At 42.3% G+C, this 27,122-nt stretch overlaps 1 protein-coding gene across 8 annotated transcripts in view; it reads left to right on the forward strand.

Moving 5' to 3' along the window:
* ITPR2 (inositol 1,4,5-trisphosphate receptor type 2) overlaps positions 1-27,122 on the forward strand; it is a 348,068-nt gene that overhangs the window by 143,357 nt on the left and 177,589 nt on the right. For 7 of the 8 annotated variants that reach the window (XM_039542701.1, XM_039542739.1, XM_039542713.1 and 4 more), the window contains 10 exons: positions 4,274-4,464; positions 6,968-7,100; positions 7,881-7,938; positions 9,724-9,889; positions 11,752-11,925; positions 15,217-15,306; positions 15,414-15,539; positions 16,759-16,881; positions 18,680-18,880; positions 22,776-23,027. In XM_039542701.1, the coding sequence (XP_039398635.1) occupies positions 4,274-4,464; positions 6,968-7,100; positions 7,881-7,938; positions 9,724-9,889; positions 11,752-11,925; positions 15,217-15,306; positions 15,414-15,539; positions 16,759-16,881; positions 18,680-18,880; positions 22,776-23,027 (1,514 nt within the window). The remainder of the gene's footprint in view (positions 1-4,273; positions 4,465-6,967; positions 7,101-7,880; positions 7,939-9,723; positions 9,890-11,751; positions 11,926-15,216; positions 15,307-15,413; positions 15,540-16,758; positions 16,882-18,679; positions 18,881-22,775; positions 23,028-27,122) is intronic. The other variant, XM_039542709.1, reaches the window with a different exon arrangement.

A 27,122-nucleotide genomic window follows, 5' to 3' on the forward strand; every position in this document is an offset into this window, starting at 1 on the left:
GAGTGTAGTGAATCCAGTGTAACTTTTCCTTTGTTATAGGTTCAGTTGTGAAGGTGTCTTGCATTCCCTTTATTCCCTTGTACTTCCTAGTCTGTTGCTAGTCTGTGCATAGGCGCTGACTCCATGGGTGCTCTGGGGCTGGAGCACCCACAAGGCAAAAAAAATAGTGAGCGCTCAGCAGCCACCTGTCAATTAGCTCCTCCCCCCAGTGCCTCCTATCAGCTGTTTGGCAGTGGGTGAGAGGAGCAGGGTGGGGAAAAGGCAGAGTGAGGGCAGGACATGCTCCGGGGAGGGGGTAGGGTGGCGTCTCCGGGGAAGGAGGGGCCTCAGGGCCAATTGGGGATGGAGCATCCCAGGGGAAAACTGAAAGTTGGCACCTGTGCGTCGGGGAAGGGAAGGAGCAGCCTCTTTTATTTTCTTTGGTACTCTTATAATTCTCCTCACTGTAGTATGGAGTTCCTCCACGGTATATTTATCCTCACAATAGCACTCTGAGGTAGGGAAGTGCTATTATTATCCTCACTTTTCAGACCAGGGAATGGAGGGAAAGAGGTGCTAAGTGAGTTGCCCCAGGTCACGCAGGAAACCTGGCAGAGTAGCAATTGAACCTGGGTCTTGTGTCCTATCCATATCATCGTAGCCACTGCACCAACCTTCCTCAGACGTCCCTGGGGTATCTTCTCCCCTTCCACGTGGGTGGGTGACGAGTGAGCAGAAGTGGGGATTGGGCAAAACCTTGACTCTGTGCCCTTCCCCCCCCAAACGTACAGAGCAGCACTGCTGATCTGTTGCAGATGGGGAAGTGATTACTCTTCACGCTGGAATAAGAGAGGAACCAGCCCACAGTGTGACTGAGTCACAGTTTGATTTCTGATCTGCTCCTGACAGAGTGCAACTATGCATTACCCTTGATCAGAGCTCATGGGGTGGATGGTGGGAAGTCTAATCCTATACTGCACAGTACCTGGGCCTTTGCTATTTCAGCAGGATTTATTTTAGAGGTTGGAATGACTGAAATATACAGAGAATTTCCAAGCAGAAATTGCACACGTATATACTGAATACCTACATTCAGTGGACCCATTCCTGAGAGGAATGCCAGGCGCTTGCAAATCCCATTGAAATCAATTTAAAGTACCTCTCAAGATTTGCTTTTTTAGAAAGAAATTGGGATTGACATAAAAATCTAGAAGACTATCTTCTTGTCACTTCTTCAATTTATGCGGCCTAGTTCTTCACTCTGCTGTACCGGTTGTATTGTGCTGTAACTCCACTGACTCTTTTTATGCAGAATTCATTAACTTTCCAAATACCAATGAACTTACTGAATAAATACCCTGACTCACTGATGAATGGAGTTCTGAAATCTCCATTACTAATTGGGAAAATTTTAACCTCCATATACATTTTTCAAGTAAAGATATGACAGGTCACCAAGGAGTGAGGCAGTCCAATGATCTTGTACTGTGGTCTTTACTTTTGTTGTTGCTCTATTTCTTAAACCCAGGGGATACCGAATAGTCCTACAACCGCACTTCACTGTTAGCAGACTATGCAGCTGAAAGTACAGGGCGTTATGAATGAGATAATCTATTTCACAAATTGGGGTAAATGTTTTTTTTTCTTTTAAATACTAACTTAAGTGGAGCCACTTCAAAGGTCAAGGGGCCTGATTCTCCTCTTCGTAAGCCTGTTTTACACTGATGTAACTACATTGTAATCAATGCAGATAAACATTGTTTAGCATTTTGTGGAGAGGTGATCCTAGTCTCGTGTTTTATGCAGTTTAAAGATCATTTCTGCCAGACATGCAATTTCCAGCACCATGCAGTAGCCAGGAGGATATTTGGAAAGATTTTTATTGCCTTGCTTATGTGTAGGCAGTTAGGAGGATCTGCCTGTATATGACCCTGATGTCAGGATTTAGTCTTCAGTCTGATATCCAGTGCTTTTCTTCCTAGCATGATGCAAAAATGGTCAGAAATTATTTCGCCCCTTTAACTTGTAAGGAGGTGAAGGAGTATTTTCAAAAGCCTAATTCAGACAGATTGCACACCAGGCTGAATGCTGAACAGGACCTGAAACGTGACACTAATCTGTCTCATTCACTTTGGAAAAAGCAAATTATTTCTTCTTTTTAAGTCAGGGTTAAAGGCCCCCTCTTTCCTCACATACAATATATGAACTCCATGAATGGTGGCAAAAAGGCATAAGGGGAGGATATTGCTAGCAAAATATAATAGGATGTTGACCTTTTGCAGCAGATTATACAGAAAGAGGGTTATTGTGATGTTGCAGTTGCCTGGTGATTAAAGTATACAGAAGACATTCAAGGAACTACTTAAGCCTTCCTCTGGCAAATTAGATCTTCTCTTCCAGCCTTTGGTTGCTTTTGCATACTCTTGGTATTCCCACTTATCATTATCTTTGCTTAGAGGGGAGAATCTCTTTCCACCGTCATCTCATTGTCTTATCCATTAGTCATATCTGTGAGTTACGAGTTATGAAAAGACTAATTCACGCTGGTAGGAACCATTATGTCCTGTCCAGAGCAAGACTCAAATTCCTCCTCCTCCTCCTCTTCTTCCCCCATCCTAGAATGAAGATAGTCATTCATTCATAGAACTGCTGTTCATGTCAGAAGTCAGAGTAGAACAACAGCACAGTTTGTCTGAACAAACCGCATCTTCATGTGGTGTTTGATCAACTCCTAGCAGAGTCAATAGAATGGATGGTTGAACTGGGCTCTTAGGGCTAGATTAAACTGGAAAGCTTAGCTCTGAGGAGAGCGAGTTTCTTCCTAGGAGGAGCCCAGGCAAGGAACTGTAACTGTAGAGCAGCAGTTCTCAACAAGGGGCCCGGGGCCCTCTGTAGGGCCGTGAGCAGGTTTCAGGGGGCTCACCAAGGAGGGCCAGTGTTAAACTTGCTGGGACCCAGAACAGAAAGGTGAAGCCCCACCTGGGGCTGAAGTCGAAGCCTGAGTAATTTAGCTTTGTGGGGACCCCTGTGGTGTGAGGCCCTGGGCAGTTACCCTGCTTGATACATCCTAATGCTGGTCCTGGCTAGTGGAAAAAGAGTTGTGGCACTGGCAGGCTATGGAGTTTTTATAGCATGTTGGGTGGGGGGAGGGCTCAGAAAGAAAAAGGTCGAGAGCCCCTGCTCTATGGAACATTTTGACATTCAGGTCAAGCTATAAGATCTGTCCCTTTCCCAGGATTTTTCTGAAGTGGGAAGGTTGAGCAAATGGGGCTGAATGGTGGGAGAATGCGGTTTGAACATTGGTTCAGCTTATAGGCTGTATATGTTTTATGGAGTGTGGGTATGTGCTCAGAGCTGTGGATGGGAGTATGTTGAGTACATCCAAATAAATGTTCCAAAATGTGTGTTCTTTGATGTTCAGAACACTGATTAATTTAAACAGAGGGAGTAACTGTGCTGTAAGTCAAGCAATTATTTCCTATCTCTGTTAAAAAAATTTTATATGTACCTATAGATATAGATGTACACAATAACTAGTTGATTGGTAAGGTGATCAAATGGCACAGGCTTTTGGTAATAGGGGACAGCATACAAAGCTTTTTCTACCTCTAGGTCACTGGTTAAAATCAGATTAGGTCTGTAGAGACCAAAAGTCCTTACCAACTGCTGGCTTCTTTGTTCATTTGTTGGTCTCAGTCCAGTTCCTAAGGTGCAGGTGTTTACATCCCAATCATTGGAGGTTTGTAAGAATAGGTTGGACAAATACCTGTTAGGGATGGCCTAGGTATACTTAATCCTGCCTCAGAGCAGGAGGCTGGACTAGATGATGACCTCTTGAGGTCTCTTCCATCCTTACACCTCTGTGATTCTACAATTCTGTTACCAAATCCACCATCCCAATTGGCAACCTTGTGGAAAATCTTGATGGAGAAGCCAACAATGAGAGTGGGCATGGAAACTGAACTATGCACTCTTCTCCTGAGGTGTTCCCTGCAGAACCAGGTGATGAACACATTGATGGGGTGAATGAGTGTTTGGGGAACCATGTCTCTTGGCCTTTCCGTTGACCTGCAAGTATGCCCTCTGCAGGAGGGTGATGTGGCAGATTTATTTGGCTCCAAAACTACAGATATTTTGACTTAACTCTTTCCCTCTTGTGCAGCTTTAGCTGGAAAGAGATTATTTAGTCCTTAGTAGATTTATTAAGACTGTTGGGGTATTTTTGCCACATGAAGAGTGTGTGTAGTTTTGAAAGGGAGGTTCACCAGTTGTATGATTTCTTTTTAATACCTAGGAAACAATGTTATGAGGACCATCCATGGTGTGGGAGAGATGATGACACAAATGGTACTGAGCAGAGGATCTATCTTTCCCATCAGCGTACCTGATATACAGCCAAGCCTCCACTCGAGCAAGCAGGCCAGCCCAGACAGTGAAGATGTGACTGTGATGGACACCAAATTAAAAATCATTGAGATCTTACAGGTAGAAACCATGATGGAAAATTACAAAGCAGCTCGTTAATTTTAATCTACTTCTTTATTCAGTTAGATTGGGTCGCAGAATTCAGCCTTTCTCACATTGAAGAGTACCTTTCTCTAATGGTCGCGCCTCAGCATGGAGAAGGATACTGCTCAGTGTCTGTAAAGGTGGCAGAATCTGGCCCTTAAAACTATCCCAGAAATATTCTCTAGAGCAGTGGTCCTCAAACTTTAGTATGGATGACCCCTTTCATACAGCAAGCCTATGAGAGTGACCCCCCGCCCCGTAAAGTAAAAGCACATTTTAAAATATATTTAACACTAGTATAAATGCTGGAAGCAAAGCGGGGTTTGAGGGTGGAGGCTAACAGCTCATGACCCCCCCCCCACATAATAACCTTGTGACCCCCTGAGGGGTTACGACTCCCAGTTTGATGAGAACTCCTGCTCTAGAGACAAAGGATATATTTCCAGATTTACTTATGCTTGTTTTACATCAGTATAATTTCATTGACTTCAGTAGTTACTGTTCATTTACACCAGTGTAACTAAGAACAGAACTGAGTCCAGACACACTGGAGAAATGCAGGGCCAGACATTCTGGAAGCCCTCTCCAGGTGTTCACTGATGGAACTGAGAACAGAATTTGGGTCAGTGTCATTTTATCCTAGCCATTCCATGAGGTACATCCACTAGCATATGTCCTTAGGGTTCTCACCTTGTGCTGCTGTAAGTTATGTGCCACACAGAGTCTATTATTCTGCATATCAACTCCCATGTCCTGTAGGCACACAAGCTCTGTAGAAGTTATTATTATTTTTTGTAAATTCTGCTATCTGTTGATACAATTAGTCACTTTTGAAGCTTTCCATTTATACTGAATGTTTATGAAGTACGTCTTTTATATTTCCTTAATTATAAGTTGCTGAAAGACGAGCAATTGTTAGGTTATGCTTACTGTAGCATACATTTGTTCCAAATGTGATAGACTGCATATTTCAGAGCTCATAAATGAGTCTAGGGTAGTGCTAAACTGCACTCCCACTTCCTTGCTCTCTCCTTGTTCTGAGAAGGGCAGTAAGCTATGACACTGCTTTTGGGATGCAGCTTACTTTCCCTTCTTACCTGGCTGGCTCTGCCCATTGGCACTTGAGAGGGCAGAGCCATGGTTCCAGTTTCTTCCTGCCCACTCCCCACCTGTATGCTCACAGGAGAAAGAATCAGGTGAGGCAGCCCCTCCTGTCCCTTCTTCACTCCAGCCTCTGTCTGAGCAGGTGTAATGCAGTTCCACAGGGAGTTGGAGAGGCCATACCTTCCACCGTTCCTCTCTGACATGGCTACATAACACTAGGGCACAATCCTGTCATATACAGGAGAACCTCAGTGTTACAGACCCCTCGGGAATGGAGGCTGTTCGTAACTCTGAAATGTTCATAACTCTGAACAAAGCACAGTTCGGGTTCCAGATCCAGCAGCTAACACTCCAGGCCAGGATTCAGCAGCAGCTGAGCTCCCTACTTAGCCCCAGCATGAGGTTTCAAGCTTGGCCCCCTCCGGGGTGTGTGTGTGTGTGTGAGAGAGAAAACAGCATGTCCCCCTCATGGGGGGGGGGAAGGGAAGGGGATGGTGAAAGTTGTGCAGACCCCAGGGCTGCTCCAGCTGCCTTGGGCTCGCAGCTCCAGCGTCTTGCTGTAAGTGACTGCCCGGTGGGATGGGGTGGGAGGACAGGCAGCCCAGATGTGCCTACCTTTAAGATGCAATACAGGCACAATACAGTACTCGCTGGGTTTTTTTTTGTGTTCTCTGCAGCTGCCTGATTTGTTACTCTGGTTTCACATGGTGTCTGGTTGACCAGTCAGTCCATAACTCTGATGCTCGTACCTTTTGAGAGTCTTGTGTTAACCTCCCTTCACCCCAGCTTTATACCACAATAGCGGCACAATGAGGGTTAAGCACACCTAAAACAGGAAAAAAAATGTATACGGATCCAAATCCTGCTGCTCTTACTCATGTGAATATTTTCACAGAGCCAGATTCTGATCGCAGTTACCCTGGTGTAAATCCAATGAGCAAGTTATGTTTGTTTAAAAAAGTAAACTTCAGAAATAATCCTTTGTCTTTAGGTTTATATTCACCACAAAGTATCCTCAAAAAGCAAATGCTGGCCACCATATCACCACTAGTATTTTGCACTGAAAGATGAATGATTTGGCTTTAGTGTTTCCATGCAGCTTTGGACTAGTCGTCTGGTACCAGGGGCAGATCCCAGAGCCCCTGGACAAGTCTGAACTGACTCAGATATTCATGGTGAGGGAGGTGCAGCCTAAATGTAGCAGCATGGTGTGGGAGGCCAATTCCAGGAAAGAAATCACAAAAATTATCATTTGAAAAACAGCTGTTTTATTTTCGGTAATGGACTTGAGCCCACTTAAAATTAGCTCCCTCCCCCCTCACAAAACAGGTTAGAGAGAGAAAACTGTATCTTATTTTAAACTCTTGTCTTGTAGTTTATCCTTAGCGTTAGACTGGACTATAGAATATCCTACATGCTGTCTATCTATAAGAAAGAATTTGGAGAAGACAGCGAGAATGTTGATAGCTCCACCATCTCTCCACCAGACACACCAGGGCTTGCCTCAGGTAAACTGTTGCTGTTGTATTGCAGTTTATTGTTGCGGTAATTTTAGTAAGCAATGAACAAAACTACTTCAGAAAGCTGCACGTCACTCCAGATTGAAAGCTAGAGGGGTGCCCACAATAATGGATATTTACTGGGCTGCTGCTCTCTAATTAAAATTTGATTCAGTTTTCCTATGATGGTGATTTATTATTCATATGTACACTTCCCAAAGGTTTGTTACGTGACAAAACAAATGAGAGTGAGAACGGACCATGGAGGATGGAATGGGGTTGGATAGAGTTACGCGTTGCTCTGTTTTTCTTTCTCAGCTCTTGTGTGTCTATGAAGAGATGTGAAGGGGCTATTCTGGTTTTGCTGACAGAGCAGAGGGGGGTGGGTGCAAAAGGAACAGCAATTCACATTAATTCTTCAACAGGTTTGTGTCGTCTGCTAATTTGGGGGGGTTGGTTACATCAAAGAAAATATGAAAGATGCAGCTTGCAAAGTCTTTGGGGGCATGGATCTTCTTCGTTCTATTTGTACAGCGCCTAGCACAGAGGGGTCCTGGTATGTGACTGGGGCTTCTAGATAATACTGCAATACAATTGAGAATAGTTAAGGCCCGATCCTTCTCTCCTTATTATGGCAACATTTCCATTGACTGCTTCAAATGGAGTTTTGCCTGGCCAAGGAGTCTGTAGTTGGGCCTTCAGTTTGTTGCACATACTTAAACAGCGACAGTAGTTTCTTTAGCTGTGAAAACTAAATTATGGTCACGTGTTTTGGGGTTTTTTTTGCAGCAGTTGTTCCTGACATAGATGAAATTGCAGCTCAGGCCGAGACAATGTTTGCTGGCAGGTATGCTTTCTGAAGGTTATACCTCTGTCTGTACGTGCTCAATAATGCACAACATCTTTCTATCCAGATTTTTGTTTCTGATTGACAATTTCTGTTTATTTTTTGTGTGTCTTCCTCTCCTTTCCTCTCCTTTTACTAGTTCCTGTTGTCACATAACATGATCTCATAGAGAGGAGGTGGTCGGAGTAATAGCTGCTGCAGCATAGATGTTAGACATGGGCCTGGGCCATGAAGTTCAGATCTGGGTTCCAAACACCCTAAAATTCAAGTGTGTATATGGATCTGGATTGGACACTCTACCCCCAAAGTTCAGGAGGGTTTGGATTCAGGTTTTTGGCTGGTTCCCATATCTGTTGGGGCTTGTCTGCCTGGGAAAATTAAACTGGTATAAAGGAAGGTGTGGATTTGAAGCACTATACTTATACCAGTATAACTCGCTGTGTGGATACTCTCATTCCAGTAAAAAAAAGTTTGTTTTTTTTCTGGTTTAGTTTTGTCACTTTGGAAGTGGTTTAAGCTAAGCCAAAACCCCCACTTTTATTCTGGAATAAGAACGTCCACATAGGGGAGTTATGCCGGTATAACTATATCAGTTTAACTCTGTTGGTACACTTGTATGAGTATAACCGGAAACATTTCCTGTGTAGACAAGCCTTTAGACTCTAAAGATTTTCCCAGAGCTCAGGAGAAGGGGGAAGGATGTCTGAGATGGGTGTTCTTAACTTTCCTCACTGAGTATGTCCCTATGTGTTCTTAGTCTCTGCCAACAAGAGGAATGCCTTCAGTCCTGTCCCTGAACTCCCATAATGAAAAACAACCAGGGCCGGCTCCAGGCACCAGCATTCCAAGCTGGTGCTTGGGGCGGCATTCTGCAAGGGGCGGCAGTCCCCCTTGTTTTGCCCCCAAGTAGTGCGCTGAATTGCCGCCGCGGGCGGCGGGGGGGGGCAGTCTGTGTGCCCTTAGGGTGGCAGGCGTGTTTCCGTGGCAGCTTCTATGTGTAGCTGTCCGGGGCGGCTTCAGCTAAACATAGAAGCTGCCGCTGAATTGCTGCCGCCGCAGAAATGCGCCTGCCACCCTAAGGGCACACGGACTGCCCCCCCCCCCCCCCGGGCGGCAATTCGGCGCGCTGCTTGGGGCGGCGAAAACTGTAGAGCCGGCCACGAAAACAACACACAGCTCTGGTGTGGCTCTTGGCACCTGTATCTTTCAATTGAACACTGAGTGTGAATGGCTTCTTGGAAACATTATTTCTGCTTTGATTTGCTAAGTGTAAATCTGCTTGCTGTCCTTCCAGATTATAAATATGATCCAGAAATATGATGCCTTTGGCAATTTTTACTGTTTTTTTTTTTTAAAGTTCCTTTTCCCTACATTAAATTTTAGCAGCAGCGGATAGGGGAAGAAATATAAAGGACAGGGCCAAATTCATATCTGGCGCAACTCCATTGACTTTGGTGGGCTTGTACCAGCGATGAATTGGTCACCCAGATGTAAAGTGATGTGTTTGCAAAATGGAGCTTAATCACAGTGTTTGATGCATTTTATACGTATTTACTTACAGCCAATCTTGGCCATTCTGTTAGAAGCATCAGATTGCCACAAAGAAAATAACCTTGGTATTGAAGCACCCATAAAATGAACTAAAATGTGTTTTTAATTTACATCTCACAGTTTGTTCTATTTGGTTTTAAGAGCTCCATCGAAGTGTGTGTGTGAGTGAGAGAGAGAGAGAGTGTGAGTGAGTGATTTACACCACAGGTTTTTAACTTATTTGGGCTTTTGCAGAAAAGAAAAAAATCCAGTGCAACTTGATGACGAGGGGGGCAGAACATTTCTACGAGTCCTCATTCACCTTATCATGCATGACTACCCTCCTTTGCTGTCAGGGGCCCTTCAGCTGCTATTTAAGCATTTCAGCCAAAGAGCAGAAGTTTTGCAAGCATTTAAACAGGTACAGGTCCAGTGGTGTTCCATGAAATCTACTGTATGAGGAAAAAGAAAGTCATCTCAAAGTCTAGTAGTCTCAGTTACACTGCCAGTTACAGTATTAGAGTGTCCCTTCCTTATAAATTGAAGGTCCAAATTCAGCCCCTTGCTCCATGGGAGCTGCACCTCAGTGAGACAAGCTCGAGGTGTCTGAAGTCAGACACCCAAAAACAGACACACCTGGAATTGGAGCTGCTGTTGACGACAATGTAGGCCTGAGTGACTTGTCCAAGGTCACATAGAACAGCAAGTGAATAACAGAGCCAGGCATAGTACTCAGCTGTTGTTTTGTCTACTAGATAACATCCCCATTTCTGTATCAATGTTTAACATGTTAATAGATTAGTGTTAAGAAACCTGATGTAATGGGGTTAGATAATAGAGGACTCTCTTGGTTATGGTGACTGATAACTTACTTGTTTTAAGATCATTTGATGCTTATTTCAGGAGTTCACTAGCATGTTGCCACCTCATTATGTAAAAGGTGGAGGTTTTTCTTGTCGTAAAACCAGGCAAATGATAAATAGCTGGAAAGCCTTTGTTGTGATACTTTTGCAGAGTTGCATACTGGCCTCCTGCCAGGATATTAAAGTGGGACCATGCTGATTAGGTGCATAAATAGCTACTATTCCCAGTTAAGTGAGAGTTGCATACCTGATATGTTTTTTGTAAAAGAAAGGAAAAGTCTAATTGGCAAATAAACAAAAAAGGCTGTGGAGGAAGTGGAATGTGAATGTGTGGATGAGCAGCACTCATCAATTCAGTAGGATAACAAGGCTGTATGCTGTTAAGCAAGCAGCCTATGAGAACGTCAAGATTATGTTATAAAATAGTGAATATTTGTCTGCAAACAGCCATTTAAAAAAATATATTATCCATGTTCTTATCTGCCTCATGACAATATTAACTTGATGTGGCACTTCCATTTACATCAGTTTGATTTCTTAATGGTGGTTATTGGGTTATACAGGGATCATTGTTAGGTCAAATTTTGTTTAATCTCCTAATTAATAATTTAGGAGAAAGATCAAATAGCCTAATAGGGAACTTTAAAGATGTTACTAAATTTGGAGGAGTTATGAACACCAATGAGCAGAAAGAAAGAAATTAGATATATGGGCAGGAAATGAAAAAACAGATTCATCTAGAAAAATGCAAGCAGTCATAACTGGGGGGTAAATGATATGAGACCTGTCAAGCATCAGTGCTGAAAGAGACTTAGGTGTGGTTCCCTATAGCTGGTAATGAAAATTAGGTCACACATGTTCTGTTTTTTCCATTTTCAGTCAAAATGTTGATGACATTTATAACTAAAACGTCAATATCTGGAAAATGTTGACTGTCTCTACAGTTCACGTTTGGATCTCTTGATTTCTTGTAATGTCAATCTTGTCTTTCATTAAATATTATTTACATGGGATAAAATGCTTCTTACTATATTCTTTTAATACCAGAAGGAGCATAATCCTGGTGTCCCCGTTAGCTCTGCCATAGATCTCAGGGGTTTATAGACAGTTGTTTACATTGCAAACATTTTGCAGCATGATGATAAAGGAAGCAGAATGTTTTAAACATTGTAACCATTTTGCTTTGGGCAGAACAGTCTTCAGTGGCAATAACTTCAGTTTGACTTAAGTATATGATTTAGGGCTTTGCTCAACTGGGGCCAAAGAGACTAAAGATGGAAAATTTCAGTTCAAAAGATAATTTCATAAGGTCATGAGGGAGTGAAACCAGGGCATTAAAATGAAAACCATTAAACAAACTTGACTGTAGAGGCTGCAGCTGGCTCTGCTGTAATATAACTGTGGATTACTGTGTTTCCAGGTCCAGTTACTGGTGTCTAATCAGGATGTGGACAACTACAAGCAAATCAAAGCTGATCTTGACCAGCTCCGACTGACTGTAGAAAAATCTGAACTGTGGGTTGAAAAGAGCAGCAGCTACGAGAGTGGGGAGCTAGGTGACAGTCAGGTGAAAGGAGGTGAAGAACCAATAGAGGTGTGTTTCTAAAGTCCTAGGCCACCTGTGTTCCTATATCATTAACATATAGTTTAATGAACTCTCTCTCTCCCATATTATTAAACTAGACATTCAAAATGATTCTGCTAGGAAGCAGGTGATGCCCAATACTGGGTAAGCGTTAGTATTAAAGAGGGAAGAACACAAATCCAAAGGTGCTTTAATAAGAGCTATATTATCTCAGAGAGAGTCCCCTTCAGTTAGGTCCAGCGGGAGTGCCACAGATCTGTTTGTGACATCACTCTGTTGCCGTGCAGGTGATCCAGAGGTCACACTTTCCCTATTTCAGTGACTTTATTGCACGCTTGAATAGGAGGGGAAGAATAGACTTTCCCCAAAACTTTGGCCAATCCCAAAGTGAGTATTCATGTGAGAAAGGGGAAGGAGGTAAAGGACCCTTTTCAGTCATGCTGAGTGGTGCTACAGCTCTATCCACATCTCGATTCTCATGTAGTTACCTTAGATACGGGGGATTATAGAAAATGTTTACAGAACAAGATGATATAACCAGCTGCCAGGCAATGCAGGGTGGGGCCCAGCAATGATGCCATAACCACAAATCACACAGGGAAAATTATAAGGGGTGTGAGGGGGAAATAATAATCTCTATGAAATAGAGCCTATGCTGCCATAGCTCCCTACTGTAGATACTATGTACGCTGACAGGAGTTCTTCTGCTGACTTAGTAAGATCAGCTCCCCAAACTACTTTAGCGAACTCTACAAAAGCACTCTTCTTTCAGCTCAGATGTGTCTACGCTAGGTGTTCTGCTGTCCCAGCCGTGTCACCTCGGGCTCTGAGTTTTTCACACCGCTCTCAAACATGGCTATGTCAGTGGAACTTTATAGTGTACGCCAGGCCTAAAATTCAGTGCAGGTCACTTGGCCACCCTTGTCACTTGAATGGAAGAGACAACATTTAAGTCTTGTCTACTCGTGTCGGTTAATTTGGATTAAGGTAGCATGTGAATTTAAAAGTTCAATAGCTATTTATTAATAATTCCATATGTGGATGCTCTTATTCTGGAATCAGTGTGCCCATACATAGTTATTCAGGAGTAGTTATGCAGAAATAATTATAACTCCATGTATAGAGAAATCTTTAGGCACCTCAGAGTTCCCCCACTCTGCTCTGGCTCTGATAGGTTTGATTGTTGCCCTGAGTATGTTTTGGGGAACGTTAATTTCAAGCATTATGTATATATTAGGGTTATGGGCCCAATCCTACAAGCTTTACTCATGTAGTGAGTAAGCACTGCTGAACTGTGCCACCCTTACTTGTGTGGAAGAGTAACATGCCATCCGTAGTCCCACGGAAATTAATGAGCCTATTTCAGTAGTAAGGTATAACTCGGTGTAAGAGTGGCAGAATCTGGCCCTGGCTCAGGGCTGTGGGATGGATTCTATAACTGATGTTACAGTAGTAATTGCCTGTGAATTTTACAAAGAAAGCAAGGAGCCATTTTTAGAAATTCCCACTCTCTAACAACACAGCCATTCAGAATAGAACATAGATTAGTACAGGCTCTGTGACTTCTTTGCTCCCTATGGGAAAGCATGACAGAGAACGTCTCTCACAGAGCATGACGAGGCAAGATATGCAACCAACTGCCTCTGATGTCCCAGCGGTGTGATTATCTCTTGATAACTACATCCCTGGAATACTCTTACAGGTTCAATAAACAGTTTTTTATTTTGTTAAGAAAGAGGATGGATTTAGTTTAATGCTGATTAGCACTTCCAGATAAGATATATAGTTCTCACGGATTATAAAGCTACTTTTACTGAGGAAAAATGCTGATAAACGTAACAGGTAAATTAATCTTGGTTAACTAACAGTCCCGGGGCAAAGGACAGTGGTTAAATTATAGCAAAGAACCTAAAATATCTTCCACAACATCAATCCAAACAGGAGGCAACGTGCATACTAACAAACCCTAAACAAATAATAGTCTGTTGTTGTTGCAGAGATCAACACAAACATGCCAAATAACAGTGCTGACATTGTTATGAACTGTCATGAATGGCCGAGCAGAATAACTGCTCCTTGCCCCTCTAGAAATTGAGACCAGATTGAATTTATTGAACTCCTAATTGTAGCAGCCAGGGAAAGAAAATTCAGAAAGAGGTTTCAAATTAGTTCATGGTTTTTTTTTTTAAATGTAACTATTCACTAAAACATTAGAAAGTTTGAGGACAGAGGGAAACTCAGAATCCCACCTGCTTCATTCTCTTCAATGTGATTTACAGTAGTTTGCGTCCTAATAGTGATACCGAGGAGGTGTCGTGAGACCTCCACCACCTGTTTTCTTCTAGATTCAGTGCCCTCAACATCATGGCCCAATCTTCCAGACCGCCTGCTGCCAGACTAGAAACACTGAACAGGCAGGTGGCACAGAGCATCACTGCCAATTCCCTCAGCAGGAATACTTGCTTCAGTATCCTCTCTATTGGAATGTGGGTGGAGAGAGCAGTGGCTGATGGCAACTGCTTATCGACTGTAAGCCTTAAATTTATGGCTTCCCCTTCTAATCACACACAGATGGGGCTTTTGAGGAACCATCTTCCCCATTTAGGCTTATTAGCAATGTTATCCCATGTAAACCTCCCAGCTCAACAGGAGCATCACGTTTTCCGCTTTTAAATTCATTTCCACATTACCCAGAGATGAGCGTTGAAGCATCATCTCTACTGGAGGAACATCTTCAATCCTCGTGGTGGCAGGTTGGTGCCAGATTACCAACCTCCATGCACCTTAAGTTCTTCATGCTTTTGAAAAAAAAATCTATTTATCTTAACTACAAAGATTGTCTTCATCCTATTCTCCCATCTGCTGTGTTACACTCACTTAACTTCAGTCTGTAATCTTTCCAGGCGCATTAGAAATAGGGTTGGATCAAATACTATCTATCCAAAGTACTCATGGCTCCCGTTGTTAATCTCTTTTAAGCACTTTACAACCTTTAGTATGTTTAACCTCATAACACCCCTATGAGGTAAGGAAGTGCTATTTTATTATGAGGAAATGAGACAAAGTAAATTGTCCAAAGATCACACAAGACGTTTGTGGCAGAGGAAGGAATTAAACCCAGATCTCCTGAGTCCCAGACTTGCACCCTAGCCTTTGGACCATCGTTCCTCTACTCTACACTGCCACTTTGCTCTTACCTGTTATTGTTGCTCCTCTTCTTTATTTGTTGTTGTTAAAAATAGTTTGCTGATATTCAGTCAATTGCACTAAAAACCATTTGTGGTTGTGTTTAAATTATAGGAACCGAATATTTTAAGCCCAGTGCAGGATGGGACCAAAACACCTCAGATTGACAGCAATAAGAGTAATAATTACAACATTGTTAAGGAGGTTTGTATACCTACAAATGAGGTGCAGTAGATTCATATTTGTTATTATGGCACATTATATCCTTTACATTTGAGTTTTGTGGGGGGGGCTTTTTTTTTCTTCTCCAGATTTTGATTAGACTCAGCAAACTCTGTGTCCAGAATAAAAAATGTCGGAATCAGCAGCAGCGATTGCTGAAAAATATGGGAGCTCACTCGGTGGTGCTGGACCTCCTGCAGATACCCTATGAAAAGGTTAGACTAATATACTTATAGTAAGTATGTGAAGTCACTGATTGGACAGTCCTAAAAAGACCTGATCCAAAGCCTTTTTAAATCACCGGAAAGATTCCCATTGACTTCAGTGGGCTATGGAGCAGACCCAAAATCATGATATCCTAATTCTCTACTTTGAGAATACGGAAGCTGAGCTGAATTTTTAAGCATGGGTGCCAAAATACTGAGGACATAATTGAAAACATGAATATTCATTGTCTCGGGTACTCCAAATAAAGGTGGTGTCTTCTCAGACTTTGAATAAGAGTACTACTGTACTACTGCAGTCGCTTTGTGGGAGAAGGGACAGGCATTGACTAAATGGAACCCCACAGCAGGATGCACAGATTGGCACTGTACATACATAACATGGGCATTTATATGTCTCAGGACCAAACGGTGTAATCCTTATGAAGTCCCTACTCTTGCTAAACTCCAGAATTTTGCCTCAGAAAGGATAGCATGATTTGGCCCCGATTTACTGATCTGACCACCAAAATGAAGGATCTCGATGTCCTTTTCAGGAGCCCTTGTTTGAAAACTAGGTGCATCCATCTGTAGTAAGCACTAAAAAAAAAGACATGAATCCATTTGTGATCTCCATTTACATTAATCTGAATTTGATGATCTGGTGTTCCGACTTTGACAGTTCTCTTCAGTAGGATAGTAGCTGTAACACTTGTTCATAGAATGGCTCACCACATGCTTGTTAACATGTTATTCTAAGAGTGTAGAAAATAGGTGCCTAAATCTAGTCACCTAAATGTATATTTAAGCACCTAATTGGTCTGACTTTCAAAAGCCAGTGGGAGCTACGGGATGCACAGTACATTTGAAAATCAGGCACTTGATAAGAGCCTAAATATGGAATTAAGAGCCTAAATTTAGGCACTCATAAGAAAATCTTGTCCTTAGCTTTATTACTTTAGATGTACTCTATTTATTATATTATCTAGAGGTAGAGCCAAAATAAAACCAAGTCACAAACAAAAAAGGGCAGACAGGAACACTGTGATTTGCAGCATGTCATGCCGCTCTGGAGAAAAGTGGTTTCAGCCATTCTTGCTAGAGAGAGAGTTGCCATCTTTGGAAGGCACAGGAAATTGGAGGAGAATTGGTACATTACTGATCAGATAGTGTTGTGGAGGTTTAGCAAATATGTTTTATTTTTTTCCCCGTTTGATGTTTTTATCTGTAGACCGATGAAAAGATGAATGAAGTTATGAATCTAGCCCACACTTTCCTTCAGAATTTCTGTAGAGGAAATCCTCAGAATCAAGTTCTCCTCCACAAAAACCTCAATTTGTTCTTAACTCCTGGTGTAAGTATTTCACAGGATTTATTGTTTAAAATAGATTAAGAAGATTTTGATTCACTGACATGTAATGCCAAATAAATAAATACATAATTTGTTTCTTTTATTTCTTCTCCATTAATTTTCTCTTTCCCTTTCCTCCTTCCTTCCTTTTTCTCATTATGATTCTTTGTCCTTGCTTCTAAAGAGATCCATTTCTAGTGGAAAGCAAAATTGCATTTATAATTTACGGAGCGTTATCTGCAAGCATGATGTCTCATTGTCAAGATAGAATATCACACGTGGCTTGATTCTGATCTCACTTGCACCTCTGTAAATTAGGAGTAACTCCAGTGAAATCAGTGGAGCTACTGTGATGTAAAGCAGTATGAATGAGGTCAAATCAAGCCCCAGTATTTTACTCCTAAGTTCAGAGTGCTGCTGCTGCCAAGATCATTTTCCTAGCCCGTCACTTTGACCATATCACCCCTGTTTTTATATCCCTCCATTGTATCTCCCTTCTCTTTGGTATCATACATAAACTACTTTGTCTTCACTTTCAAGTCCCTTCATAATCAATCCCCACCCTACCTATTGTTTCTCATTTGCTATCGCGCAGTTGATGCTAACCTCTGATCAGCCCAGGATGTCTGTCAGCCTCCACTGCCCAGCTTGTTAATTTTTCAAACAAGCACTTTTGTGCTTTCTCGCATGGGAGGCACTTCCCATAACAACCACAAAGCTACTTCATTCTCCACTTGCCAACCCCTCCTCAAATCTGCTCTTTGCCAAGATGCCTAAAAAAGACGACATGGGTTAGATGGCTAGTGTGCTGAGACCACAACCTATCACAGTGACTGGTATTGTCTCATTGTTTCCTTGTACTCCTCTGTCTATCTGTATCAGTCTCTTGATTTATATTTCAGTGTTAAGCTTCTTGGGGCAGGGACTATCGTGTGTGTGTGTGTGTGTGTGTACAGTGCCAAGCACAGCGTGTCCTGGTCTATGATTGGGGCCCCTGGGCATTATGGTAATATGAATTATTATTAGTAGTAATTTTATTTATTTATTATGTATTAACTAATAAATATTACTGGTGTGCCCTCCTCCTTCAACTAACCTAAAACTTGACCTCTTGTTTGGCAGGGTAAGATGTGAAAAGTGTGGTATTAGTTCACTTCCCTCCCCTTTTAGTCAATCTCCTCTTCCCATCTATCCCCCAAATGTTTGATTTGTTTCATTTGTTATTAGCGAGCCATACATTGTCATGCACAGCCAGGATCTTTTCAACTTACTGGTTGAGAGGCCTGCTGAGCAAAACCTCACATTTGTTAGAAATAATATAATCATATTAGAAGTACAGAATCTTGACAGGCCATAATGGCCTAAGTACATCCCTCTAGAATTAATATGGCCCATTATTTATTTTTTATTTTTGTGTGAATTTTGTGCTGGTAAAGGGTGCTGGGCTGAGAGTCCTGGAGTCCAAGAGCTTGATTCTCAGTTATCCTAAAGTCCCTTTACGGTGCTCTAGCAGCGTATAGATCCTTAAAGTGGGTATGAATTTAGTTTGTGACAATTTTAGGCCTTTTTGCACTTTGGAAAAGTAGCCTAAAGGAACGCCAGTGTAAATAAGAATCAGTCCCTAAAACTTCTGTTTACCCATTGAACAGGCACATGTTGGGGATTCTGCCATGATGCCCTTTCAGTGTGCCTTTACTCTGACCTGCAGACCTCTGATCCCCTCTTCCAGTATCCATTCTCAATCCATCATATAAACTAGCTCTGCCATTCTGATGAGGCTGTTTGATTTAAATCTGTTTAGCTGCTTGAAGCTGAAACCATGCGGCATGCCTTTATGAACAATTACCATCTGTGCAATGAAATTAGCGAGAGAGTAGTGCAGCACTTCGTACACTGTATAGAGACACATGGCCGACACGTGGAGTACCTGCGTTTTCTGCAGACAATTGTAAAAGCAGATGGCAAATATGTGAAGAAATGCCAGGATATGGTAATGACAGAGGTATGTTTACTGTTCATATTATATCTGTTTAACACACATACTAATATTCTGAGGTTGCTTTCCTCTGCTGTTAATGCCAGTGAAACAGGCTGGCATTATATGTTTAGAATTTTAAATGTTACCACGAATAATGAATATTTTAGCATACATATTTTTGAGTTAAATCTAATTTAGAAAGGCCATCTGTATAAGTACTAGCCGTAAAATGCAAGAGCTGCAGTGATGGTATGTAGAGCTCTAGTTCTGGGACTTGCAACAGAGAAATATTTGAACTCCATACTCAGATCTTCATTCTCCTGTGCTGTATCCCATCTACCCAGCAAAATTTACCATTTTGTGGCACTGTATTATAACAAAACATGCTCCTGCTTACATAGATTCATCCAAACTTTGTTGTAATCATTTTGTGGAACCGCATTACAATCCCAAAGGCCAGATTCTGATCTCAGTTCCATTGGTATAATTCTGGAGCAACTCTGTTGAAGTCAGTGGAGTTACTGTGGATTTACCCAGAGTAATGGAGTTCAGAATTTGGCCTGGTAAATTTCACTGCGTAGACCAGCTCTCAAGGACCAAATCTTTATGCCATTGACGTTAGTAGGAAAACACCTATTTGAGTTCTCATGGGAGCATAATTTGATACACATAGAGGCGGACTAGGGTTTTGTGGGATCATGGGCCAGAGCAAGTGGGGGCCCTCCCTACCCCTTCCGCCTGCAGCCCCCCCGCTCCTCTACGCTCCAGCCAAGGAGTGGGATCAGGGCGCAGGGATTTGCCCTGCTCCGCCTGCCCGGCTCTCCTGACAGGGAGTGGGGTCAGGGTATGTGGGCTTGCCCGGCTCCATCCACCCAGCGCTTCACACACTTATTCATGCATCAAACTGTAATTATGTGAACTTCATTAACTTCAGTGAGACCACTCATGAGTAAAATTAAATATGAGCTTAAGAGTTGGTAAGATCAGGGCCCAAGTGTTATTTTCATTCCTTTGCAATTTTTTTTCCTGTTGGGGAAAAGAAACTTGAGGTAGAAAACAGAGATGAGCAGTAGTCGTGATCTAAGTAGAGTTGAGATGTACAGAAAATTCTCTTTACAGCAATAAAGAAGAAAAACTTCTAATTAACAAAATAAAACTCCATATTACATGGATAAGCTTTAGTGAATTCTATTTCAACTTTTTCAATGTGACTGAAGAGTTTTAACATGTAATATCAATTGCAAGCCTTTGATTTATGTAATTCAAACAATTCTTATGCGTTGGTGCTTTTAGAGTTCCTTCCCTCCTACACTCAGTATCATATAGGTTTTGAGCTTCTCATCATACACAGTTTTCTTTCGTTTTTTTTCAATTTAAATACATTTTGTTAGTGGCGAGAGATATTGCCATATTCCCTCTTCAGACTGATTGGATGATGAAAAGACGTTTGGATCGCAATTCCTTCCATTTTGAGGAGAGGGTAGAAAGATGACTATTGTGATTTTAGGCAAATGACTTATCTTCTTACACTTCAGTTGCCCCATCTGTAAACTGGATGTGATGATACTTACCTAGCTCAAAGACTCCTGAGAGGCTACTGTTAGGGAAGTGCTTTGAGGTTCTTGGATGAAAGGTTGCCATATCAGCACAAACGTTATTACAAAAGAGAAAACAGAACTTATTTGGGGCCCTTTGACCCAATCAATGGAACAACGGAGCTTTCTAGTATGTCTTTGTTCCAGAATGATGTACATTACAGAATGTCAACAGCTAATCTAAAACGGATCATCCTTGTTGATAGTTAGCTAGACTGCCTAACTGCTTAGTTGTGACTTACTCATATGGGACAAAATGCTGCAGCATTTTCTCAGTCACAGCTGTGAGTGGTAATTTTATCTGACCTTGTGCTGGAGGCTTCTTAGAGTTCCTTTCGCCAGGACATTCAAATGTATAATTTTATGCTTGGATCAATGTTTGGTTCCCTTTCCAGGTCACCTTTAAACTGGAGGGGAAATAGTTGGGTGGGTAACTTGGAAAATAAGGTACTTTTCTGCTTCCATTACCTTTATGATGATCATTTTGTTCCACTTACACTATACTTGCTGATGCAGCACCCTCTCTTTTCTGTGTGTTCTTCATGTCTTCACATTGAAAGTTCCCTCACGGTCACAACACAAGTAGCTCTGTATTCCATTGCCTTATCCAACATCTTTCTTCATGCATTCAATACATTAATCTAATTTTTCAGCAGCTGATCATTCTGTACACAGTGTAGTGGATATATGGCATTCAAGGCACATTTTAGCAAGTGACTCTGGGCCAGGTTCTGTCTAGCTCTTAAATGTGGCAGCATGCAAGGAATCTGTAAATGGCTTATGTAAGGGCCAGATACTAGACTTGGTTGACATAGGGAAAAATATTCTCATGAAAATTTCAAAGTTGTTTCCCTCTTGCAGGATTTGATATGGAACAATTTCTTAATTATTTTTTGAAAAAAGTCAAAATTTCACATTTAAAATTTTTATTCCCCCCCTTTCTCCCTCCTTTTTCATTTTTGTCACTTAGAACAATAAAATAAATGATATTTGGGTTATTGCTTTCCCCCCAACTTTATCATTTTTTTCTTTTCTCACTCTAACTTTTCCAAAACTGAAGAAGTTTTCAAAATTTTTTTAGTTTCGGAAAACTTAAGATGTGGCAAAAGGGGGTGGGGGAAAAAAACCCTAGATGACACTAATTCTGTTGCATTCAATGGTTAAAGGAGAAAAAACAAAATTCAGAAAATTCTGAACTTCGAAATTTGAAAATTTCAAGTTTTGATGAAAAACTGGAAAATTTAATGAAAAGTTTTGTGATTTTTTTAAAAACAGTTTTCTCTTTCCAAAGAGCCTATTTTTCATCCCTGCCATGTGCAAAATATGTCAAATGAAAAATTTCAGGCAGCTCTACCAGGTACAGTTGCCACCCTTGCACTTGGGGATGCCTAAGAACTGCCCCTCCCCATCTCCCTTAAGGGTGCACTATGCCCCAGAGGGGATGGGGAAAATGCAGGGCTATGGCCCTGTATGCACTCTATGCCAGCTGGTGAAGTAGCATTGGCACAGTAGAGGGAGTAAGCTGCAAGCCCTCAAGGGATGTAGCAGCAGATATATTGAATGCACTGGGAGAACTCAGAGAATAACTCTGTCTACTTGGGACAAAACTTTTCCCTGAGATTCACCAGGATGTTGCTGCACCACCATGTACCCTGACTCTGGGATGTGTCTAACTGGCATGTCTGAGCCCTCCAGGATGAATGAGTTACTCATATTACTCACATCTCACATATCTATAGCTGCAGCCTTTTTTTCCTTTTAAAAGGAATCAGTGGCCTTACATTAACAATACTAGGATGCAGATGGTCTCTAGTACATAGAGAAGGGAAGGATAGTTATGTTTTTAAGGCACTGGCCTGGGACACAGAAAACCCGGATTCAGTTCTTGTATTTGCCACCGACTTGCTGGGTGAGCTTTGGCATGCCATTTAATCTGTGCCTCAGTTCCCCATCTATGAAATGGGGATGATAATACTTCCCAACCTCACATCAGTGTGGGGGTTACATTAATTAACGTTTAAGTGCCGCTTAGGTGCTCTGATGGGAGTGGTATACATACTTAGATAAATGTAGGCATAGACAGGAATCTGGAGTAACTCTGTTGAATTTCACTCTGAATCAATTGACTTCAGTGGAGTTATTCTAGATTTGCATGTATGCAACTGAGATAATGTATGCTCAGTTAGCCGAATTCTATTTTTTCTAGTGTCCTGTATATAATCAGATAGAAATTTTGCACATTGCGAGACAAAATGAATCATTAGAAAGTGAACACAATGTGGGGCGCTTGAGCAGTTGGGCAGACTTTCATACTATCATTTCAGCTGATCAATGGAGGTGAAGATGTGTTGATATTTTACAACGATAGAGCATCATTTCCAGTCCTCCTACAAATGATGTGCTCAGAGCGAGACCGAGCAGATGAGAGTGGACCCTTAGCCTACCACGTCACGCTTGTGGAACTGCTAGCAGCATGTACCGAAGGAAAGAATGTATATACGGAGATCAAATGCAATTCACTCCTGCCACTGGATGACATAGTGAGAGTGGTAACCCATGATGACTGCATACCAGAGGTAAGCCTGACGAGACAATGCAGCAACTGAAGAATTATTATAAATAGAAAAACATTTGCAGATCTTCTAAAAAAAAAAACAAAAACAAATAGGTTGAATATTTGTCCAGAAAGCAGTCTCATCTGTTCACCTGTGCTGTTTGTTAAGCTGCACGAATGAGAGAGTAAATCAGAACGTTTTCCAGAAGTAAACTGTTACATGAAACAATACGATGATGGTTGAGTTTGCCATGCTAAAATATCCCCACTGCATGAGTTGGGAGGTATGAGGTGAAGTCAATGGGAGTTTTGCCTTGGTGGGGCCAGGATTTCACCCAGGGTGTCAAGTGCCTTTATTCATAGCAAGTACAGGCTCAGTCCTGTAAACACTACCAAGCATAGTTCAACACTACTGTGAACCAAACTGTAAACCCTATATATAATAGAAGCCACTTCGAGCCACGGGGTGCGGCAGCATCCTTAGTTCCAGTACCTATGTTCAGGGGCGGCTCTAGCCATTTCGCCGCCCCAAGCACGGCGGCACGCCGCAGAGGGCGCTCTGCCGGTCGCCGGTCCCACGGCTCCAGTGGACTTCCCGCAGACGTGCCTGCGGAGGGTCCGCTGGTCCCGCGGCTCCACTGAAGCCGCGGGACCAGCGGACCCTCCGTAGGCATGCCTGCGGGAGGTCCACTGGAGCCGCCTGCTGCCCTCCTGGCGACCGGCAGAGCACCCCCCATGGCATGCCGCCCCAAGCACGCGCCTGGCATGCTGGGGCCTGGAGCTGCCCCTGCCTATGTTTCATAATTCAGCAGGAGCTGGCTCAGACTCTACACTTTGGTTGATGAGGTCAGTGGGACATTGCACAGCAATTGGCCCGTGAGTTAAAAGCTGGGGACTGGGGATCTCTGATCTTTTTACAGGATCAGGTAATTTGACAATAAAGAAGCACATCATATTTTGTGGTCATTTTTACCACAATAAGATATTTTCTTGGGTGAAAATATTTAGATGTATTTAAATTGCTGCCATTAGTTTAGGAAAAAACAGCTTTTCTATTTACTGCATTAAATTTATTGTCTATTATTCCTACTTTGGACTGTCAAAAATAATTAAAAAATGTATTATACGTATGTTACATCCAAAGTATGTTAACAGAACATTAAGATTGCAAAGCCAAGCAGTCAAAAGTTAAAAAATGCCAGAACTAAGGCTGCCTGTGCAACCTTAATTTGGCCCTCTTGTGTGTTCTGGATTATGATACAGTTTTCACATGATCACATACTATTTTTTCCACTAGACCCCTGTCTCATTCAGGGAACAGGATGGACAGTGCTCATTTAATGAGCAGCTCTTCCATATTTTGTTTTATCCTCATTATTTAATATGTGGCCCTAGGCCTTATTTACTGCATTAAATTATTTTAATCTAGGGTTTTTTGTATATAATACTTTATATGTTCATTCACCTCCTGCATATATGAAAGGGCCATTTCTCTATCCTTATTCTCCTTAAGGTGGCTATTACCTTCAACATGGTCACACTCTCATTTTTTGTCTGGACTTGGCTTCTATGCCTCTGCTTCTCCCTCTTCTCTCTCTGCTGATGGTCTCTTCATCGTTTCCTTTAATGGCTCCTCATCCTTCCCTCTTCTTCTTCTGATGGTCCCTCGTGGTTCTTTACTCCATCCCCTACTCTTCCCTCTTGGCAACCACCCTGTTGATGTACCCCAGCTTAGCCCTGTCTGTCCAGTCTTACGTCTTGAGTTGCCTTTCTGTCAGACACTGTAGATCTCAAACTCAAGCCCATAGGGCTGCTGAGTGGGAGCTGCACCACCACCCTGCACAGGCTGAGAAGGAAACGGCTGCTAATACCCCACCACCAGAAGCTAATTCAGTAGGGTCAGATGATTAACAGCAGAATGTTGATTGGACCCCACTGGGTATAAAGCTTTCTGTTCCTGTCCCATCCCTTGTCTGAGCAACTAGACACTAAGCCTGTTGCTGCCCAGACCTCTGAGACCAAGTCCCAACCCTTGTTCCTGCTTCCTCACTCTGGCTTTGATTCTTGGCATTATCCCAACCTGGACATTACTCCTGGCTCAGACCACTAGGTCAGATCACCCATGTTAGGGGCCCTGACAGCTTGCTCAGATCAACCTCGGTCTCCTCCGAGACTTATCATTGAATCCCTGGACTGAGTATGGACATTGCAGGGGTTCTCGCCTTGCCATCGCTCCAGGGCCCTGAGAGTCCACAGGAGTAGATTGTTGCCCTCCAAGTAGAAAACCAGAAATTGAGGGACAAAATACAACAGCTGCAGATGGGAAATTGTTCCTTGCAGGAGCAAGCTAAAGCACTCGTGTTTAATTTTTGGGGTTCAGCCTGTCAGTGGATGAATCCTCAGAAAGTATCTGCAGTTCAGGATTGGGCCAAATTCTGGAGCATCCAAAACATCCAAAGGTTCATAAGGTTTGCCAACTTTTACAGGAGGTTTATTCCAAACTTCTCAAAGGTCACCACCCCTGTAACTGGCATCCCCTGTAAACCTGCAAGCTTCCACTCAGCCCAAAGACCCGCCAGGCCTTCAAATGCCTGAAGGTAACTTTCACGTCTGCTGGGTATCCAGTTGCCATCTCAGATTCCTTCTTTCCAAACTAGGCTTATCTTTCCTCCTAACACATTTCTTCTCCCTCTCTTCGCAATTCTACTGTTCATTCTGTCTCTTAGGCCTGCAGCCTTTGTCTAATCTTTACTCTCCTCTGAATCCTCTCGCTCCTGCTCCCAATTAAATCTCTTTTGAAATCCTGTAATTTCTTCCTTTTTAACATCACCTAAATCTACCCTTTTCTTTTTCTCCTCCCATCATTCTCAGGTCCTCTTTTCTTTATCACTGTAACCTCCCGTTTGGCTATTCGGCACATCAACTGGCACATTTCAGTCAGTCCAAAATGCTACTGCTGACATCATTTGCCCTTTACTCTTTTCAAATTCTGCATTGGCTTCCCATCTTTCTGCATCTCGTTTCTGCTTCTGTTCCTCACCTGCAAGGTTCTATGTAATTTTGCCTCCGAAGACATTTCTGCTGTTCTTTCCACCTACTTCCTTTCTTGTTTCTATTACTCTTCCCAGTCTTCTCACCTTATTGCTCTTCATCTCTTCCTTTGCCAATCACCCTTTCTTCTTCAGCTCTCCCCCTTGAGACGTAAGCAGTCCCTCCTGTCTTCTCTTTATTAATAATCCCCACATCCTCCCTTGTCTAAACTGGTGTCTGTTACCTTGTCCTATTTGTCCTGACTTAGACTGTAGGCTTTTGGGAGATTGTCGTAATCTCTCTGCAAAATGCTTTGCAAATCAATGGCATTATATAAATAACTTAATATATTGAGTGAGTTCTACAGAAAGGCGAGCATATATCATGTTATTGTGAGCAGTGAACCACTTTGTTAAATTCCAAACACTGTAGTCCTGTTACTATGTTGCATGCAGATTGTGAGCATTAAAAGAGTTGAAAAGAGAAAGCAGGGAAGGTGGCATGGCTGTATGCAAACAGCAGACTGAACTTTCTGTGAAATGGCCTTACAAAGTTTCCTTCTCTGCACATTCCAAAGACTCTAAATACAAGAGACCCTAGAGCATTTTGAATCCCCATTTAGTGTTACAGGATGATCTGGTAGAGACACCTATTATTAAGGCTGCACAACACTTTTGCCATTAATAGTTCCCATTTTCAGTTCCTTGTATCTTTGCCAAACTTGCCATAAGAATTGAAATTTTCCATCTTTGTGCTCTATCTCAGGCTGCAATTATTTTGGTAGTTTCTGCAAAAGTGGCTCAAATGCCTAAGGGAAAATAAATGGTTTTGCCAATGTTAAATTTTTCCAACCGTTTCTTTGAAGTGCTCTGGTGCCTCCAGGATTTGGAGCAGGAGCTTGAATTTAACAAGCAATGATCCTGTCATCAGAAATATGCCTTTTGTTGTCCCCATGAAAATACATCCAGATTTGGCAGTCGGAAGCCTCTGAAAATTGCTAATGCTCAGTAGAGATTTTAGTGGCAAACCTCTAACATTTCATCTGCATTGAGAATGCTCCAGCTCCACAAATCTCCCTAACATGCCA

The sequence above is a fragment of the Mauremys reevesii genome, linkage group 1, assembly GCF_016161935.1.
Source record: "Mauremys reevesii isolate NIE-2019 linkage group 1, ASM1616193v1, whole genome shotgun sequence".
Classification (NCBI taxonomy): Eukaryota; Metazoa; Chordata; order Testudines; family Geoemydidae; genus Mauremys; species Mauremys reevesii.